At 37.7% G+C, this 18,121-nt stretch overlaps 3 protein-coding genes, 2 long non-coding RNA genes and 2 other non-coding genes across 9 annotated transcripts; 5 read left to right on the top strand and 2 right to left on the bottom strand.

Moving 5' to 3' along the window:
- Positions 1 to 58: 58 nt before the first annotated feature.
- On the bottom strand, positions 59 to 2,662 carry LOC111481288. Of its 2 annotated transcripts, XR_002718028.1 has the most exons (4): positions 2,563 to 2,662; positions 1,813 to 2,258; positions 1,579 to 1,725; positions 59 to 1,447 (listed from the first exon to the last, which is right to left on the bottom strand). It is a non-coding gene; the product is annotated as an uncharacterized LOC111481288 (long non-coding RNA). The 2 variants fall into 2 exon arrangements; XR_002718027.1 differs by lacking the exon at positions 2,563 to 2,662 and having other exon boundaries at positions 1,813 to 2,532.
- Positions 2,663 to 3,440: 778 nt separating this feature from the next.
- On the top strand, positions 3,441 to 8,189 carry LOC111481284. Its single transcript, XM_023126710.1, has 5 exons — positions 3,441 to 4,191; positions 4,882 to 4,943; positions 5,029 to 7,098; positions 7,182 to 7,287; positions 7,387 to 8,189. Exons 1-5 carry the CDS (start codon positions 4,080 to 4,082, stop codon positions 8,031 to 8,033), a joined length of 2,997 nt encoding a protein of 998 aa, XP_022982478.1. The 5' UTR covers positions 3,441 to 4,079; the 3' UTR covers positions 8,034 to 8,189.
- Positions 8,190 to 8,768: 579 nt separating this feature from the next.
- Positions 8,769 to 9,298, bottom strand: LOC111481289. Its single transcript, XR_002718029.1, has 2 exons — positions 9,015 to 9,298; positions 8,769 to 8,933 (listed from the first exon to the last, which is right to left on the bottom strand). It is a non-coding gene; the product is annotated as an uncharacterized LOC111481289 (long non-coding RNA).
- A 903-nt stretch (positions 9,299 to 10,201) lies between these two features.
- Positions 10,202 to 14,730, top strand: LOC111481285 (glucan endo-1,3-beta-glucosidase 7-like). Its single transcript, XM_023126711.1, has 5 exons — positions 10,202 to 10,478; positions 12,181 to 12,842; positions 13,105 to 13,428; positions 14,096 to 14,432; positions 14,517 to 14,730. The coding sequence occupies exons 1-5, from the start codon at positions 10,409 to 10,411 to the stop codon at positions 14,552 to 14,554; spliced, it is 1,431 nt and encodes a 476-aa protein (XP_022982479.1). The 5' UTR covers positions 10,202 to 10,408; the 3' UTR covers positions 14,555 to 14,730.
- A 132-nt stretch (positions 14,731 to 14,862) lies between these two features.
- On the top strand, positions 14,863 to 17,123 carry LOC111481287 (protein LIKE COV 3-like). Of its 2 annotated transcripts, none has more exons than XM_023126714.1 (6): positions 14,863 to 15,130; positions 15,394 to 15,446; positions 15,703 to 15,812; positions 15,906 to 16,073; positions 16,145 to 16,369; positions 16,673 to 16,764. In XM_023126714.1, exons 1-6 carry the CDS (start codon positions 15,002 to 15,004, stop codon positions 16,678 to 16,680), a joined length of 693 nt encoding a protein of 230 aa, XP_022982482.1. In that variant the 5' UTR covers positions 14,863 to 15,001; the 3' UTR covers positions 16,681 to 16,764. The 2 variants fall into 2 exon arrangements, with proteins under 2 accessions (XP_022982482.1, XP_022982481.1); XM_023126713.1 differs by having other exon boundaries at positions 14,865 to 15,130; positions 16,742 to 17,123.
- Positions 17,124 to 17,224: 101 nt separating this feature from the next.
- On the top strand, positions 17,225 to 17,296 carry TRNAE-UUC. Its single transcript has one exon. It is a non-coding gene; the product is annotated as a tRNA-Glu (tRNA).
- A 69-nt stretch (positions 17,297 to 17,365) lies between these two features.
- On the top strand, positions 17,366 to 17,436 carry TRNAG-CCC. Its single transcript has one exon. It is a non-coding gene; the product is annotated as a tRNA-Gly (tRNA).
- The last annotated feature ends 685 nt before the right edge of the window (positions 17,437 to 18,121 follow it).

The following is an 18,121-nucleotide window of genomic DNA, read 5'->3' as shown; positions in this document are numbered from 1 at the left end:
ACATTTAAAGGATTTTAAAATGCAACTTATTTAATGTTTTTGGCAAAAGAAAAAATAGAATAAAAGAGGAAGTTATTTTATTCCCAAAAGATGTGTTTACAAGAGGGAGCCCCTACCTTATAATTACCTTAGGTTAGGGCTGTGGGAAGTAGGAATTCCTTACATCAATTACAATCTATAAAGTATAAAATGACGTAAAGTACAAAACTAAGCTAGTCCCTACTAATTGAATGTGCTAGCTGTGAGGACTCTTAATCACATGGATAGTTCAATGTGTTCATCAGGACTTTGAGATGTGGATCATTCAAGACACACTAGCATGACATACTTCTCCAAACTTCTTCTCAAGAGGGTAGATAGATAGATTCAGGTGAGACCTAATATGAATTAAAGTTTCGCTAATTACATTTAATCCCCTATCTAGCCATATGCATTACAATTACTCCTCTACTGGCCTAGCAGTGGCCTGAGCCATCCTCCTTTTGCAAGAACTCACCATGATGAATGTTTCTAGGAAGCTGCAGTTCAGAGAGCCAAGAAAGCGGCTACGCTGTCTCACTTGAGAAATTCAGAGTAAAGTCTGTTTGGAGCTTAGAGTTTATATACAAAATCAAAGACCATCCGAAATAAAAGGCCATTTCAAATCATACAGTGGAACGCATAAACACATATACAGATCAAACATAGATAAAGAAATGGATCAAATTGCATATAATTTGTAGAACAGATGACAAGTAGACGTTAGATATGATTCTTCCATAATGAAAGTTGCGGAATTTAGCTAAAGATGTAGTTTGGCAATGCTTGGCAGTGAGAAACGCAATCGTGCATATAGAAATGGCATGATTTCAAATTTGCCATATTGACAGCTCGAGATGGGTCGATGCAATTAGACCATAACGACTTTAGAAAATGGATATAATTCGAAATTCGTACCTCGAGGAGGGTGGAATCTCACCGTCGATTTAGTTTTTGCTGCGCACACGGTTCTTTGTAATAGGGGACGTGCAAAGACTGAGCAAAACTACAGAAAGAACTGAAGAAAGAGAGACAGGGAGAGAGGGAGAGGAGGGGGGGGAGAGAGAGAGAGAGATTGGGAGAGGGGAGCCGGATAAAAGGGCACCGTGCCATCCCCTCCCCCGAACACTCGAAAATGGAACTTTTTATTGAAGCACTTTGACCTGCCAAGCAAGCGCACCTGTCATGGCAAAGGTCGACGACACAATGGCAACAAAGCTTCAAATATATACCTTTTCACGGCTTCCAATGGCCTACCATTGGGAAGCCCTTCAAGATACATATATTTACCATTGACACTAAATAATCACATTCTCATATAATCTACTCCCAGATGTTGGGACTCCAAACCTTTGAAGCCAAATTAATGGTGTGGATGCAGAATCTCAAACGAGGGGTTCAAGAAGTTCCCGCACACTTGACAAGAAGCCTGCAAAATGACATGCAAACTTAAATTTGGATATTCTGGGAATGGATAAAAATGGTAAAAAAAGATGATTTGGAAATATCATTCAAGAAACAAAACTCATAATCTGAGGGCGGAATCAGAAATGGCCATACCTGAATTGAAACTCCAAATTGTATATAAACTCCTATCATAGGAAATAGCTCTCCTAAGCCCGACCTTCGTAGAGAGGCTGTTGGCTTCAAATCGAATTCATAGCATTAAGTGGCCGATAATTGCGAGGCTTTTCCTGGTAGAACTCACTATGCAGTGAAGAAACCAATGGCATTTGATGATGGCGACCAATGAAACAAAAAGAACAATTGAAGCTGCTAGGAAGGAGGAGTTACCGCGATCTTGGTGATTCAAGAACTTCAGGGGGCGGTCAAGAAAATTCAACACATCTACCCTTGATCAAGGCATTTCTTTAGATATAGACTTTGTTTTGTTGTTGTTGTTTTTTTTTTTTTTTTTTCTCTCTCTCTTTTCGGATGGCAAATCTTTTTCAGAACCATGTGAATCAAAGCCACCTTTGAATTGAAATCGAGATACTAATCCAGATTCTCGTAATTTCGAAACCGTAACAAACATTGGCATTGTCAAGCTGATATTCCTTCTCTTTTCTCGTAGAACTTAGCTCTGATAAATATGATAGGAACAACTCTATCTCCGGGCACTACAGCTCGAAATGGTCAATAACGCAGATATTTTCTTCAGAAGTTATCAAAATTCTTCATCGAAGATTTACAAGCAGTTCATCAGACAGAGTTCAAAGATACGCCAGGTGACAACGATCCTATTTAACAGAATCGAGATCGATTTGGAGAATTTCAGAGAAAAACAATCCATGTGCCCAATAATGAAACTGATGATCTTAAACGTCCAGCAATAACGAAACAATAAATAACTAGAGCATAAATAGTTACCGTTCATAAATATTCATGGCGTCGGAATCTCTTCTCAAATACTAATCAAAATTCGTCCATATTTCATTTCAATTTGATTATGATTTATGAATAGTAATCAATCCAAAAAAGCAGTACCATCATAGAAACAGTAGAAAAAAGAATCGGTGGAGAAAAAAGATCCAGAAATAATACCTGAATACTGTAAAGCCCTAAGGCCAGATAACAGGTTGTTTATCAGATGAATCCACTCCAACCCTCGAGAGCTAAAGAACAGGTCGGAGATAAACCCTTATTCAATTCTATACCAATAGATTAATGGAAGAAAATATGAATAGAAAAGTTTTATTATAAATTATTCCTATAATGAATGGTTAGATTTCGAGTTTGATAGAGAAATTAGTTTACAGATCAACGGCTGTTATTCTATGTGTAACTGATAAGACAGATTGGATCTAAATAAATACAAACTCTCTTTCGTAATATTATTGAATAAAATATTTTATATTTTTTCTAGTAAATGGTTAATTCTTGATAAAAAAAAAAAAAAAAAAAAAATCTTATAAAAACAACTTTTACAAATTCATCCCAACCATCACAATAATTATATATATATATATATATAGTAGCCCTATGAAGCAAAAGTCCTGATTTACAACGACATGATTTACAACCATCACACACATAGAATGGAACGTGAACTTTACAACGACATGATTTTATTTACAAAGACACAGGAACAGAACTAATTTTATTTACAAAGACACAGACAACTGAAATTTGTTCATAAAATTTGTTTCGTAGATAAAATTATTGATTTTATAACTAATTTTATTTACAAAGACACAGAGAACGGAACAAGATACAGGGAACGTAATTTTGAACTTTTTTTTGTGTTCCGTAGTTGATTTTATTTACAAAGATACACATGGAACGAAACCAGAAATTTGAACTTTTTTTTTTTTTGTTCCGTAGATAAAATTATTGATATTATTTACAAAGGCATACACGAAACGGAATGGGAACTTTAAACAAGGAACGAAACGGTAACTTTGAACTTTTTTTTTTTTTGTTCCGTAAATAAAATTATTGATTTTATTTACAAAGACATAAGGAACGAAAAGGGTTACCTATTGACCAATCGGTTAACAGTCAACCGCTCTACAACTGAGCTACTGAGGAACCCGTCGTTCGCCCATATAAATTCCCCTCCTATTAAAATTATCACTAACCAACAGCATTCCCCACTTGTCCGACCCATACAGGGTATTCCGAAACTCTTTTGATAATACAACAAATGTTTCAACATCGAGCGGTAAAAGAAGAATATATGACTCGAGCACGCCATCATTCAAGAACGGAGATACTTATAAATGGAAGGGAATGAACAAGTGAATGAGAGAGTAGAAGGAGCATAAGGTGAAGAAAAGGAAAGAAAGCTGACACAGAAGGCTTGGACGAGAAGCCCTTCAATATCTTACCTGTTGCTTAAATTGTAATGAAAGTAAAATGCAACAGAGGCTTTCACGTCAACCTTTTAAAAGCCAAAATTTCAAACCTCCATTCATCTTTGGTTCAAAACACAACACACACTACCCATCTCACCCAACCATGAGAGAACCATGGCAACAACAATGAAAACGAATCACAGCAATCTTACAAATACACTCTCTCCTTTGGTAGATCAGAAGCTAGCTTGAGCTCCCAACCACATGGCTAAGAGATCAGATTTTGCTCAGAAGCTCTTAGATGATCTCAGGTTAAGGAAGCAGCGAATGGCCGCTGCGTCGCACTCCTTCGACCGTTCCAAAACCACAACCATCGGTTAGTAAACTCTTCTGACTTAGATTTCTTCTTTTGATATTCATCTAAAACCAAATGGATTACTGTGAGAACCCACGTCGATTGGGGAGGAGAACGAAACATTCTTTATAAGAGTGTGCAAATCTCCCTTTAGTAGACACGTTTTAAAAACCTTGAGGGGAAGCCTGATCTGTTAGCGGTGAGCTTGGACTGTTACAATCACATTCTGCCGATCGCTATCTGTTGATAATTTTGAAACAGATAACATGTTATTACAGAAGAATAATCACGCTTCAGAAAATTCAAGAACATATGAAGCTTTTCTCAAGAGAATTATTCTTTTTTTTTTTTTTTTTTTTCATGAATACAAGCAATACTAAAGCACAGCGAAAACACGGTTAACTTGCAAGAGAAGTTCAAAAGGAACAACACCAAAAAGGAGTTATTTCTCTCTTATGAAGTGCAGCACAACAGATCAATTTGATGCCATATTGCTTTTATAATTTGCATAATCATCAACATCACACAACGAGTTGAGTCATAAAAATTTCTCTTATAACTGTTATGAATCGCGACTCTCGGCCTCATACGAGATAGTGTTCCTTACTTATAAACCCACGATCTTCCTCTTAGTTAGAATAACATCTTACATGTAGCTTTGATATATCTCGAATGAGCTCTACATGTTGTTTGAGTGTTTTTTCTTTTCAGATGCATATGCTTACTCGAAACAAATTCATAGAGGATCGAAGAATGCTAGAACACACGGAATGGTACGCAGAACTCTACATAAAGGAGTTGGTTTACAATGCTTCCTTGTTTATCTTATACTGTTTCACGTATGATTCAATGCAACAGAGTGTTCCCAGTAATACAAGGTATGGTGGAGGGAATAAATCACCAATGACCAATGATACTTCAAATCAGATTGTTCCTTTCACTAGAGGCCGAAACACAGAACAAATAGGAGACTTATCCATGGCCTTAGCTTTTGCACTTGAAAATGGAGGAAAACTAAGAGGAAATACATCATCTGGAAACAATTTAACACTGGGCTTCCTGCAACAAATTGGTAGGAGTTCGTTCGAAATCGGGAAATCAAACAAAAGAGGCGGCCTGGACAGGAACCAAAATGCCAGTGGATATTTTCCAACCATCTCACATCTTCATATTAAGGAGATATCAAAAGGGGCACAGAAATTGAACCAGATCTTGACAACTTGCTCTAATGGAGATTTTGGGAGATGTTCCATAGAAATTGGACAGGAACTGTTGAAGGGAGCTATGAATTTGGAGGAGTCTTTGAGGATGCTTGTGAACTTGCATGAGGCCTCAGAGCACATGATCAGCCCACAACATAAGAATAGGATTGTGCTTTTAGAGAGTGAAGATGATACTGAAGAAAATAAAGATGATATCAAAGGGAATGGTCACGAACAGAAGCTAGCGACCCTGAGATACACAGAAGAGCAACCTCTAAATACTGTGAAATTTAGTTTCCATAGAAGAACAGCAAGCTGTGGTCATGATATCAAAACTTCAAACACACGTGAGAAGGTGGGGATTTCAAATGTAATTGCAAAACTAATGGGGCTAGATAATCTTTCAGACAATTCAAACTATGCACACCAGGACTCAGGTTCCAAGCGAAAGGTCACAGATCTGCAGCCAACAGCCAGGGGTATCGGCCTGGCCGAGTCAAGGACTAATATTAAAGAAAGTCGGTCCGGTTCCAAGATTCCAAGAACAGCCATGTCAGATAAAAATTCAGCTGTGGTGAACACCATATTTGATGCAAGTCTTCAAGCCATCACTTTTCGTGGAAAACCATCATGGAAAGACATGGAAGGAATAAGGCCACAAACTAGCCCATCAACACCAACCATCACAATATTTAGGCAACAACGAAACAAGAATGAGACGAGACAGGGAGTCTCGAGTCAGAAGGACGATCTGGAAGGACTTACAAAGCAGCTTCACGTAAAGCACAGGGAGAAAAAAGGCACAGATAGGGATGACTATAGAGAAGTATTAAAGAATGGAGTGCAGCCGAGGAACAACCGGGACGGTCGTATGAAGCCCCATCACCAAAAGAACAGGGAGCTAAGCACCACAGAAAGGGACCAAAAGAGAGGAGAGCTGAAAAAGGACAGGATGCAGCAGATGAAAAAACAAGAAAGAACACTTCCATTGGAAAAGAGACATCCAGACAACCTTAAACCAAGAATGCAGCAACAGCCGCCAAACAGTCCCAAATACCAGCAGCCACCAATGCTCACAGAGAAGAGAAATCAAAAGAATGGAAAATCAATGGTGCAGGAGAGAAACCAAAAGAGAAATGGGAACACGTTCAAGAGTTTAACAAAACCAGTCCATGACACTTTCACTTTTCCAAAGAAGCAGCAGGATATGAACCATGTCAGGCAAAGTAAGAAAAGCTGCAAAGAAACCATCATAGCTCACCACTCTTACGCCCTTCCTAACAATAGACGTCCTGAACATCCTTGCAGAGAAAACAACAGCTATGATTTAAATAACAAAACAAGTGAGATAACCCACATTAGCGTAGAACAAAGTGAGCCAGTTATGGAAGAGCAACATGCTAAGATACCTGTGAAGAATGATTTCAAATCTACAAAGATTCCTACAAATAATGAAGCAGATGCAAGAGAACAGCGAATTCCAATACTACAGGAGGTAGAACAAAACAATGATGCATTAAATCGACTGGACGTCGTCGGACCACATGGATCTAAAGAAGTGGAAGCTCATACCATTGAATCCAGAGAAACAATAGTATGCCTCCAGCCACTTAATAGTGCACAAGATGCACATGAAGAGACTGAGCGGGTTTTGGCACCGCCCAGCCCTGCTGAAGATGAATGCCATAGCTTGAAAGAGCCACAAATATCAGCTCCAAATGACAGTGTAAGTTTAACTCTTCTTGAGTTGTCAAATTTTATGTTCAATATATTCTAACTATCTGTTAACCCTTGCCTAATCTTATGCAGTGCCAGAAAACAATCTCAATTAGTACTAGCAATCAGCAAGATCAGAGGTCAGTTTTTGGCAGTGGTGTAATCAACGGCTCCCATATTGTGATAAATGCAGTAGAAGGTAAGCGAGACTTCAATTTCCCATCTTTATTCCATAAATATAAAGTAAGCCTATCTTCTTCTGTTCTAAATTCACTACATTTAATTCTTTATGGCACAGAAGCAGAGAAATACGACATTAACAAACTATATCCCCCACATTTGAAGCACCTACATAGTTGTTCCAAGTCAAGAAAACAAGAGACATTGACAGAAAGTGAAAACAAACTTAAGCAGACGCTTATAACGAGTGAATGGTTCCTGAATGCAGCAGAGGCACTTTTCAAACTCAACATCCCCAGCTTCATTCTTCATGACAGTGGTCATAGCCATTTAAAAAATGGAAAAAATGTCATGATAGATTGTAGTTACGAGCTCATGAAGCGAAAGGGCATACGTCAAGAGCTCAGCAATCGTCCTAGTACAAACATTTCTTTGAGGTCCAACAAAATAGGATCTTTAGATGACTTGATCAAGCAGGTGCATAGAGACATTGAGGCGTTGAGATTCTATGGTAAGAATGGTAACTTAAAATGTGAATTGCAAGACTACTTGCCCAAAATGCTTGAAAGTGATATCTATAACCAGGAACCTGACTTAAATAGCATGTGGGACTTGGGATGGAATGAGCCCACATTCGTGTTTCTTGAAAGAGAGGAGGTTGTAAGGGGTGTGGAAAAGTATGTTCTGAGTGGACTGCTCGATGAAGTCACAAGAGACCTTGTACATGTCTATCTTTTGATGAAAGGAAAGGGCAGAGAAATTTGAGAAGAAAAATGGTTCAAAGTTTGATGCAATTTGTTGATTTTGAAACTTCCAAGTCTAATGATGAACATATTTAACTCAACTTGTTGGTTTTGGAATTGTAATAGATAAGTTATAGCAGTGTTCTTGAAATTCTGCAAGTCAAGAATGTTCATATTTCTTATTTTGCTTCTCTCTTCTAAGGTAGAAGCGAAACCCACCGCTAGCATATATTGTTCTCTTTGAGCTTTTCCTTCCAAGAAGAGGTTTCTACACCCTTATAAAGAATGCTCCGTTCTCCTCTCCAACCGATATGGGATCTCAAAACTCACCCCCTTCGGAGCCCAGAGTCCTCGTTCGCACTCGTTCCCTTCTCCAATCGATGAGGGACCCCCCAATCCATTCCCCTTTGGGGCCCAACATCCTTGTTGGCACACCGTCTCGTTTCCACCCTCCTTCACGGCTTAGCCTCTTCATTGGCACATCACGCAATATCTGGCTCTAATACCATTTGTAACAGTTCAAGCTCACCACTAGCAGATATTGTCCTCTTTGGGTTTTCTCTTTCGGACTTCTCCTCAAGGTTTTTAAAAAGCATCTGCTATGAAAAAGTTTTCATACCCTTATAAATAATGCTTCTTCCTCCTCCCGATGAGGTTGAAAACAGATCATGCCCAATTTCTACACTTAGATGACATCGATGATCAATACCCATCATTGAAATCAAGCCATTAACTACATTTAATATAGAAAAAGAAGAAATAAATGAACGAATAGTGTTTTGTCTTTGATTGGAACCGATCGACAGTTGTTTAATAGTTCGGAAAATCAAGGAAATGCGGAAATAAGTGAACTCAATCGGATAGCTTACCTTGGCGTGATAATGGAACAAAGGATCAATGCTTCAAAACAACGTTCCTTTTCCTGGTTCAGAAAGTATTGAGAAAACCCCATGAACGACAAATTAGTCAATAGAACTACAGCTCCGATCAGAGAGAGACGTACCGTACATAGCCCGTTGGATTCAAAAGGTGTCTTATATACCAATGGATCAGATTCAAAGTCCAACGGATCAGATTCAAAGTCCAATGGATCAGATTCAAGTTGCTTCATCGCCAATTAATCCCACGATCGTAAAGCTCGCTCTCCTTTATGCTTTGATCATAAAGTAGTGACCATTATTTAACAAGTAATTGAGAATCTAACCTTTTCCCCACGGCGAGTTTTCATGTAAATGCTTTGCTTTCTCACAGCTGAAAGCACCCACAGAAATGAGGTCACGTTTGAGCGATGGGATCCCTAATGTTGCTTAATAGCTAAGTAAAAGCTTAGAATTTTTTTGTTTTTTTTAGATATTTTATTATTTAATTTATTTTAGTGCGATATATAAACAATGTGATTTTTTTATAATTTGTTGCTTGACATTTTGTTACCGATTACTAATAAAAAAAAATATTACTTTTGAAAAATTAAACAAAGTAGATTAACTTTTCACTGTATTTTCAAAATATAAATTAAGTTTATTCATAGGTGAAAAGTAGAAACTCCTACTTTTACATTAAACTAAAAAGTGTGAATAAAATTTACAAGAATTTGGGACTAAATTTAAACTTAAAGTAAATGATTTGTGAAAATATTTACTTTATCTAAATAAATTTTTCTATAACAACTAATTTAATAATTTAAAATGTAGCTAATATAGCATGATAGAAAGTGATTTAAATAAAAACAAATAAAATGTATTTCAAAAAAATTGGATTAATTAAAGTATATTTTCCAAAAATGATATTACTTGAAAATCTTCAAAATATGTAATAAATAAATAAATTTATAACTAATAGATTAAGTTTTAAATATAATACAACTCCAATTTACCATTCAAATTAATTGTTAGAAGGTAAATTATAATAATTTTTTTATTAAAAATATCTTTTAAATTACAAGATAAACAACACTAATAACATTAAAAAAAAATTAAAAGAAAATCTTTATTATAAAAAGGGTGTTTATTTAATTTTCGGCCCACAAAATCCAATCGCAAATGCAAGTTGGGCAACGGTCAAGAAAGAAAGGGCATTTCGGTCATTCACAAAAACATGGACAATAATTTTTTTTCTTTTTTTAATTTTTCATTGATTATTATAACATCGACGTTACTATAGCAAAGCCCTCCACGACTCCCGCCAGCTTCCATTCCACTTCCACTCCCACTTCTCTAACGGTGCAATACATCATTTACTGCCCTCGTCGGGCAGCCCGTTTTTCAAAAAGTTAGAGGGCCCACTGAATATTCATTTTACAATATTACCCCTGTCCTCTTCCCTGCTTCTTCATTTATTTATCTTCTCATTCCTCTGCGTCCCGCCTCCAACATATTACAAGCTTTCAATTCAACAGCCATGGCTACCGCTCTTCTTCGTTCCACTGCTTTCTTCTTCGTTTACTTTCTGCTGATTTTTAACATTGCCGGTAAGTTTCTGTTCTTAATTTTTCATTTTTTGTCATCTCTGAATCTTTTATCATCTTCAGTCGCTTGGTTTGATCTTCCATTTTGTGTGCATGCAATCTACAAATCTGATTTTCTGGTAATGTTTATTTAGAATTTGAATTGGTTTCTTTGTGAATTTTTTCGTTGCGTCAATCTTTTGGAACATTGATTGTGATTGTAATGAGATTCTAGAACAGGGGAAAGAAATTGAAACAAAGAAAGAGGATGTGTGAATGTTTGATTAATCCACCACACCTAAATGGTGTGAAAGTTATCTTATTTATAATCAAATAAATTACAAGGATATGGAAATAGTAATAAATGGAAATAACAATAAATAGAAAGATACCTATGATAATAAGGCAAATATTAATATTTGTCTTATAAAATGGAAATAACAATAAATAGAAAGATACCTATGATAATAAGGCAAATATTAATATTTGTCTTATAATAAAATATCAAATATAATATATATGGTAAACTATAATTTATTGCTAAATATCCTTAACACCCCACCGCAAGCTAAGCGTCGGATTTAAACGAACGTGAAGCTTGAATCTGAAAAATTCAAAGAGGTTGAGAAACACTTTTCATGAAGATGCTAACAACCCGAATTTGATTTGACGGGAGAAGGACCCCAAAGATCACAATGAATAAGATCTAACACATGAGACGACCTACGTTCTTGGCCATCAAAAATTGCAAAGGGATCGCCGCTCAGCGGCGATGCTGCCTTGGCTTCGGCGAGAATATGTCTAACCCATGAAGAGGGATTGTTGCTTAGCGACGATGCTTCCTTGGCTCTGGTGAGAATATTTCTAACCCCAAGAAGTAGAAGGGGAAACCTAGAGCAAGGGACAAAGACAATGTTGAAGCCGAAAGAGTCGCCACATTGGGCGAAGGAGCCAATTTTGGCGAGAAGGGCAGTCGGAAGAGTCGCCTCATCGGGCGAAGAAGCCAATTTTGGCAGGAAGGGTGGCGGCAACTTGGTTGGCGAATAGGCCAGTGTGGCACCCAGATTCCGAAGGTAAATCTCTGCAAAGGTTGATAGGTTTAGGTTAGGGTTTATGTGAAGGATGAAGGTTGATTGGAAAGAAAATGAGAGAGACTATATTGGCCAAGGGGAAAACCGATTGGGTTGGAAAAGGTGAGGTTGTATGTATAGAGTATGACGAAAGGTGATTTGGAGGTCAATAGGATGGAGCCGAAGAGTAATCAATCGGCTCCGACTACGGCAGCCATGAAGACTGCCCATGCGGCGTCAAAACCAGCCGGGGTGGTGGAGAAGAAGATTAGAGGATTCAAAAGCCCATTGAAAAGAAAGAATCGGGGTTGTTAAACCGAGAGGGCTCTGATACCATGTGAATGTTTGATTAATCCACCACACCTAAATGGTGTGAAAGTTATCTTATTTATAATCAAATAAATTACAAGGATATGGAAATAGTAATAAATGGAAATAACAATAAATAGAAAGATACCTATGATAATAAGGCAAATATTAATATTTGTCTTATAATAAAATATCAAATATAATATATATGGTAAACTATAATTTATTGCTAAATATCCTTAACAGGATGGTAAATCTTCGAAAAAGGAATCGAAAGAATTGTTTGATTACCTTGAAATTATCATCGCGCGAGCGGAATTTTTTATTTGAAATGCTTTGTTATTCAGATTCGCAATCGTTCATCGGAATCAATTACGGTGAAGTCGCCGATAACCTTCCTCCGCCTTCAGCGACGGCGAAGCTGCTTCAATCCACTTCAATCGAGAAAGTTCGACTATATGGTGCGGATCCGGCAATCATCAAAGCCCTAGCAAACACAGGGATCGGAATTGTAATCGGCGCTGCGAACGGTGATATTCCAGCCCTAGCATCCGACCCGAATTTCGCCAAAAATTGGGTTAACGCCAATGTAGCCCCCTTCTCACCGGCGAGCAAAATTATCCTCATCACGGTCGGGAACGAGGTGATAACCTCCAATGATCAAAATCTAATGAATCAGCTCGTGCCGGCAATTCAGAACCTTCATAACGCTCTGAATTCGATGTCTCTGGGTGATATTAAGGTTTCCACTGTGCATTCCATGGCTGTGCTCCGCCAGTCAGAGCCGCCGTCGTCGGCGCTCTTCCACCCGAACTATATGAGCGTATTGAAGGGGCTATTGGAGTTCAACAATGCCACTGGATCCCCATTCACTATTAACCCATACCCATACTTCGCCTACCGGAGCGATCCGCGGCCGGAGACTTTGGCATTCTGTCTTTTCCAGCCCAACGCCGGCCGACTCGACACGAACACCAATATCAAATACATGAACATGTTCGACGCTCAGGTGAGTTCATCGATCTTCGAGCCTGTTCTGATTTGTTTGTTCTTGGGATTTTCAGCTATTTATATATCGAATTTCCAGTGGGATTTAATTACGCCCGTACACATTGGAAAAAATATTTATTTCAAATAAATTGACATTACAATGAAAATAAATAGTGGGTGAAAATGATTTTAATGATATATTTTAAGATCAAATAAATAATAACATTTATAGGTCATTGGTTAATTTCATGAAATTGATATTTATTTTAACTTTATATCAGGTGGATGCCATAAGATCTGCGTTGAACTCCATGGGATTCAAGAACGTAGAGATTGTGGTTGCGGAGACTGGCTGGCCGTACAAAGGCAACGGCGACGAGGTTGGTCCGAGTGTCGAGAATGCGAAGGCATTCAACGGTAATCTCATCGCGCACCTACGATCCATGGTTGGGACGCCATTGATGCCAGGAAAATCAGTGGATACGTATCTGTTTGCGCTGTACGACGAAGATTTGAAGCCTGGGCCTGGTTCTGAGAGAGCTTTTGGCCTGTTCAAGCCTGATCTTACCATGACCTACGACATTGGTCTTTTGAAAAATGGCCAGGTAACAGAGAAACCCCCAAATAATCCTCTTTAGTGTATAAGTTTTTGCTTTACAATTTAAAGGTTTTTCTTTGTTAGTTTAAAACACATAGGGTCAGGCGGAAATTTAAATCTCTGACATCTTTGCTAGGTTTCGATGGTAATGTGAGGTGTCAATAGAATTCCTTGATTTAAGGATTAGGTGATGGGTGTGTTGCTAAATACTCTCCGCTTATTGGCTTTGAATGTTCAAGGATTAGGTGGTGGGTGAGTAGGTAAGTAGAGTATTGTCGAACAAGTTAAGAATATTCTCGACCTAAATTTTGAAGGATTAGTTAGATTAGGTGATGGGTGAGTTGCTAAGTAGAATATTGTTGAATAGGTTAAGTATATTCTCGACCTACCTAAATGTTGAAGGTTCGAATCTTAGTTCGACCTTTTAAACTAAAAAAAAAAAAAAAAAAGTGATGGTAAAGATTGGTATTTAGCTTATCAAACATTAAGAAGAACCAGCATATGGTTGACTCATTAGTCAACGAGCATTTGATGGGTTAAAGAATAAATCCTCAACTCTGACTAATAATTGGAGGTTCGAATTTTTTCATTCACTAATAATCTTCCCTTTTTTTTTTTTTTTTTTTTTAAGAATATTAAGAGAACTTTTCTAATTATTGTGAAACGAAGTGTAGAACACTCCAGCTGCTCCTAAAACACCAGTGACGACGCCATCCTCCCCAGCAAATCCATCAGCAAAAGCACCAACAAGTCCAAAGCCAAACGCAGGAGGAGGCTCATGGTGCGTGCCTAAGGGCGGCGTATCAAACGCCCAGCTTCAAGCCAACTTGGACTACGCCTGCGGCAGAGGGATCGATTGCAGCGCCATTCAACCCGGTGGCGCCTGTTTCGAGCCAAACACCATCGCCGCACACGCCACCTACGCCATGAACCTCTTCTACCAGACCGCCGGCCGATATCCATGGACCTGTGACTTCTCCCAGTCTGCCACTCTTTCCTCCAAGAATCCAAGTGAGAATCAAAGCCATTATGAATCTTCATTTTCAATTTTTTCATTTTTTAATTTTTTTAATTTTTATTTTATTGATTTTGCAGGCTACAATGGCTGCAATTATCCTGGTGGGAGCACGTGATGCAACGACCATAACGGGATTATTATGAATATCCATATTCCAATTTCCAGCTCATTAAATATGTATATTTTCTGATGGTTTTGAATTTTTCAAATAATTATGTATATTTTTCGTTGTAAATTGTAATTATGTGTCATACTCATACGAAGTGATATTCAGAACTGACTTATATATTATTTCGTCAAAGGAAATTATTTTATAAAAAAAAATCTTTAATTTAAAAAATTAAAGGAATTAAGATTTTATTTATTTTAGCTCTTTTTATATTAATTCAACTATCTGTGTTAGCCATTTTTCGGGTCCAATCTATAAATTGAAATGAAGAACAGTTGGAAGTTCCGAATAGTTCGTTAACGTCGGGGGGAGAGAAGAAGGTGAGTGCAAAAAACACCCAAAAATGTGATTCCGAAATCGAAGTAGAGAGAGAAAGATAAAGAGAAGGAAAAAATGGGTACAAGAGAGAGGGAAAGAGATCTAGAGCTATTGATCCCAGTGGCTACAGTTTCTGAAAATGGAGCCTCCAAATCCTCCTCCGTACCCACCGCCGCTTTATCTCATCATCACTCCGGCCGTGAGGTCCGTTTTCCGCTTCATTCTTCTTGCTTAACGTTGATCTTTTTCGCCCCTAAATTTGGTTGTATTTTTATCCGAGATTGTTCTTTCGATTTTCGTCCGCGGTTTCTTACTCTGTAATGGTTGAAATCGAGTTAACTATGTATGAGAGTGCTAGATTCACCGAGTCGAGCGGATTATCGATTAACACGACGCTTTTTTGTACTCTATACTGGTTTCATGCATCAACCGTTGAACACTAAAGCTTCGGTTCATGGATATTCTAGGCATTTGCTAAAGTCATTCGAAGCTGGGCGTCAAAGAAGTTCATGACAGGATGGTAAATCTTCTAGTGTTCTTTCAATTTTTTGTAGAATAAATGCATCTTTTCTTTATCCCCAGCATTTCTGGTGGTGTTTATGGATTTATTCCATTTTTGTTGTGTAATTATGAGATGACTGATAGACTCTAGCATACGGAGTCTGTTTAGTGACTGTTTTCTCTGGTATACTTCAAGAACAAGAGTTAATTGTGTTTATAGAGTATGGCTTCAAATGTGCAGTGTTGATTCTTAGCATTTAGGGCTTTGTTTGCAGTGTAATTCTTCTACCAATCGCTATTACATTTTATATCACGTGGGGATTCATTCGTTTTGTTGATGGTTTCTTCTCTCCCATATATCATCATTTGGGGATCAATATTTTTGGTAAGTTGAAGAGGTAATCTTCCCCCAAAACAGCAGAAGAACAACTTTTAAAAGGAATTTTCCGCAGTTGATTTTGGGTAGAAATTTCTGCAGGGCTTGGGTTTATTACCTCCATCACATTCATCTTCCTCGTTGGTATTTTCATGTCATCTTGGTTGGGAGCTTCTGTTCTTACTCTTGGTGAATGGTTTATTAAGAAGATGCCATTTGTAAGCTATATTTACACGGCCTCAAAGCAAATTAGTATTGCAATATCACCAGGTAAAAAAGCATTGAAATCTTTACTGATCTGATTTGATAATCGTATTTGACTATTTGATAATCGTCCTCAGATCAAACTTCAAATGCCTTCAAGGAAGTAGCAATCATCAGGCACCCTCGTTCAGGAGAATATGCTTTTGGATTCATCACTTCCTCCGTTATTCTTCAGAGCAGAATGGAAGAGGAAGAACTCTATTGTGTTTATGTGCCCACCAATCATCTCTATCTTGGAGACGTAGTTCTTATGAGTTCCAAGGACATCCTGAGGCCTAATCTGTCTGTCCGAGAAGGAATTGGTATGATCTCTCCCACTCAAACATGAAATTAACTGTCTCATACGAGCATGGTTCCTATATATCAATCTTAATGAACCAAAAAAAATCTAAATAATGTAATAGTCTAAGCTCACCTTAGGCTTTTCCTTTAGAACTTCCCCTCAATGATATTAAAACAACTTTAGAGAGATTTTCACACCCTTATAAAAAATGGTTTATTCTCCTCTCCAACCAATATAGAATCGTCTATATCTTGATGATTATGATGAGTTCGATATTAGTAGGCCTTATGCTCTAATTATCTAAACTGAAACTGTGTAGTAGAATGTTGAGAATCTGTTGCAATGTGGTTAGTATGAACATGGGGTTGGATGTTCCTTTGTTTGGGTGAAGAAATTGTGATATCTGGAGGGCTGTCAGTACCTCAAATACTGACCACAGTGGATGCAAGAGCACTTCCAACAGGTGGAGTTCAAAAACTGTGCAAAACCAAAAGCAGTATGGTATGATGGTGAGTGGAAAATGGAAGATTCTACAGTTTGTCAATTCAGAATGCTGAAAGGGCTGCTCAGTGTGCTCCTCCCATCTGGAGCAGCCACCTGCTGCAGCTGTAATGGAGCAAGATTTGGTGCTGCAAATTTGAAGTAGCTCAAATTCTTTAGAAACAAACAGGAACAAATGTTTATGATTTCCTTGTTTTTCCTCCAACATTCTTTCTTTCTTTAACTCTGTTTAGGAAACTGTCCAACTTTTTTATGCATACAACTTCAAACCACACTTCTCGAATCTTCATAAATGAATTATTAATTGCTAGTAACGATTCTGGGCTTATGATTTTATGATTCAATAAAATATATATTGTTCTTCATCATAAGTTCCGTTGTCGTCCAGCGGTTAGGATATCTGGCTTTCACCTAGGAGACCCGGGTTCGATTCCCGGCAACGGAATTTCTGTATTTTTGGTAGAAAATAAAATTAAATTATAATAAAAAAAATAAGTAGGACAAACAACATCCAGCGCATCTAGTGTAGTGGTATCATAGTACCCTCCCACGGTACTGACCGGGGTTCGATTCCCCGGATGCGCATTTCTTTTTTTTTTTAATACTTTATTTGACGAACCAAATACTCATCACTTTTTCTTATTAACAATAGATAAAAATTGGAGGGCTGAAAAATAGTTCCTTGTTTTTTAAGGATAAGACAAGGAAATTGGAGGCCTCTCAATTCAGAAACATTAGTGTTTGGACATCGGTTAGGAAATGCTAAGTATTTTCATACGATAATACATACTTTTTTTCATTCACCATTCAATAAAAAAATATATATAATTCAATCATGGACAATAATACATTCTACAAAGAAATTTTAAAAAAGTCGCACAATTTTGCAGTTTATAAACTTTTACAGACGGTTGGGACTTCATAAAGGTGCATGCTAGCCGTCTTTAAGGCTAGTTCAATGTCTCGCACAGCAACACAAGTTCGTCATCAACAAATTTTAATTGTTGGATGATGAAAGTCTCACGGTTTATAATCTAAGAATACACTCTTCATTGGAATGAGGCCTTTTGGGGAAGCCCAAAGCAAAACCATGAGAGCTTATGCTCAAAGTGGACAATATCATACCATTGTGGAGAGTCGTGTTCGTCTAACATGATATCAGAGCCATGCCCTAAACTTAGCCGTGTCAATAGATTGGCAAATCCTTAAATGTCAAACAAAGGACTCCAAAAGGAGTCAAGCCTCCTCGAAGGTACGAAGGCAGTAAAAA

This window comes from Cucurbita maxima, unplaced genomic scaffold (assembly GCF_002738345.1).
Source record: "Cucurbita maxima cultivar Rimu unplaced genomic scaffold, Cmax_1.0 Cma_Scf00006, whole genome shotgun sequence".
In the NCBI taxonomy this organism is placed as follows: domain Eukaryota; kingdom Viridiplantae; phylum Streptophyta; class Magnoliopsida; order Cucurbitales; family Cucurbitaceae; genus Cucurbita; species Cucurbita maxima.
This window is presented reverse-complemented; position numbering and strand designations above follow the sequence as displayed.

Excerpts from the sequence above, each read along its gene's own strand:
- LOC111481284 (XM_023126710.1), top strand. The coding sequence starts at position 4,080 with ATGGCTAAGAGATCAGATTTTGCTCAGAAGCTCTTAGATGATCTCAGG. Across the intron at positions 4,192-4,881 it reads TTCCAAAACCACAACCATCG|ATGCATATGCTTACTCGAAA; the intron begins GTTAGTAAACTC and ends TTTTCTTTTCAG. Across the intron at positions 7,099-7,181 it reads TATCAGCTCCAAATGACAGT|TGCCAGAAAACAATCTCAAT; the intron begins GTAAGTTTAACT and ends AATCTTATGCAG.
- LOC111481285 (XM_023126711.1), top strand. The coding sequence starts at position 10,409 with ATGGCTACCGCTCTTCTTCGTTCCACTGCTTTCTTCTTCGTTTACTTT. Across the intron at positions 12,843-13,104 it reads TGAACATGTTCGACGCTCAG|GTGGATGCCATAAGATCTGC; the intron begins GTGAGTTCATCG and ends ACTTTATATCAG. Across the intron at positions 13,429-14,095 it reads GTCTTTTGAAAAATGGCCAG|AACACTCCAGCTGCTCCTAA; the intron begins GTAACAGAGAAA and ends AACGAAGTGTAG.
- LOC111481287 (XM_023126713.1), top strand. The coding sequence starts at position 15,002 with ATGGGTACAAGAGAGAGGGAAAGAGATCTAGAGCTATTGATCCCAGTG. Across the intron at positions 15,447-15,702 it reads AAGAAGTTCATGACAGGATG|TGTAATTCTTCTACCAATCG; the intron begins GTAAATCTTCTA and ends CTTTGTTTGCAG. Across the intron at positions 16,370-16,741 it reads GTCTGTCCGAGAAGGAATTG|AAATTGTGATATCTGGAGGG; the intron begins GTATGATCTCTC and ends GTTTGGGTGAAG.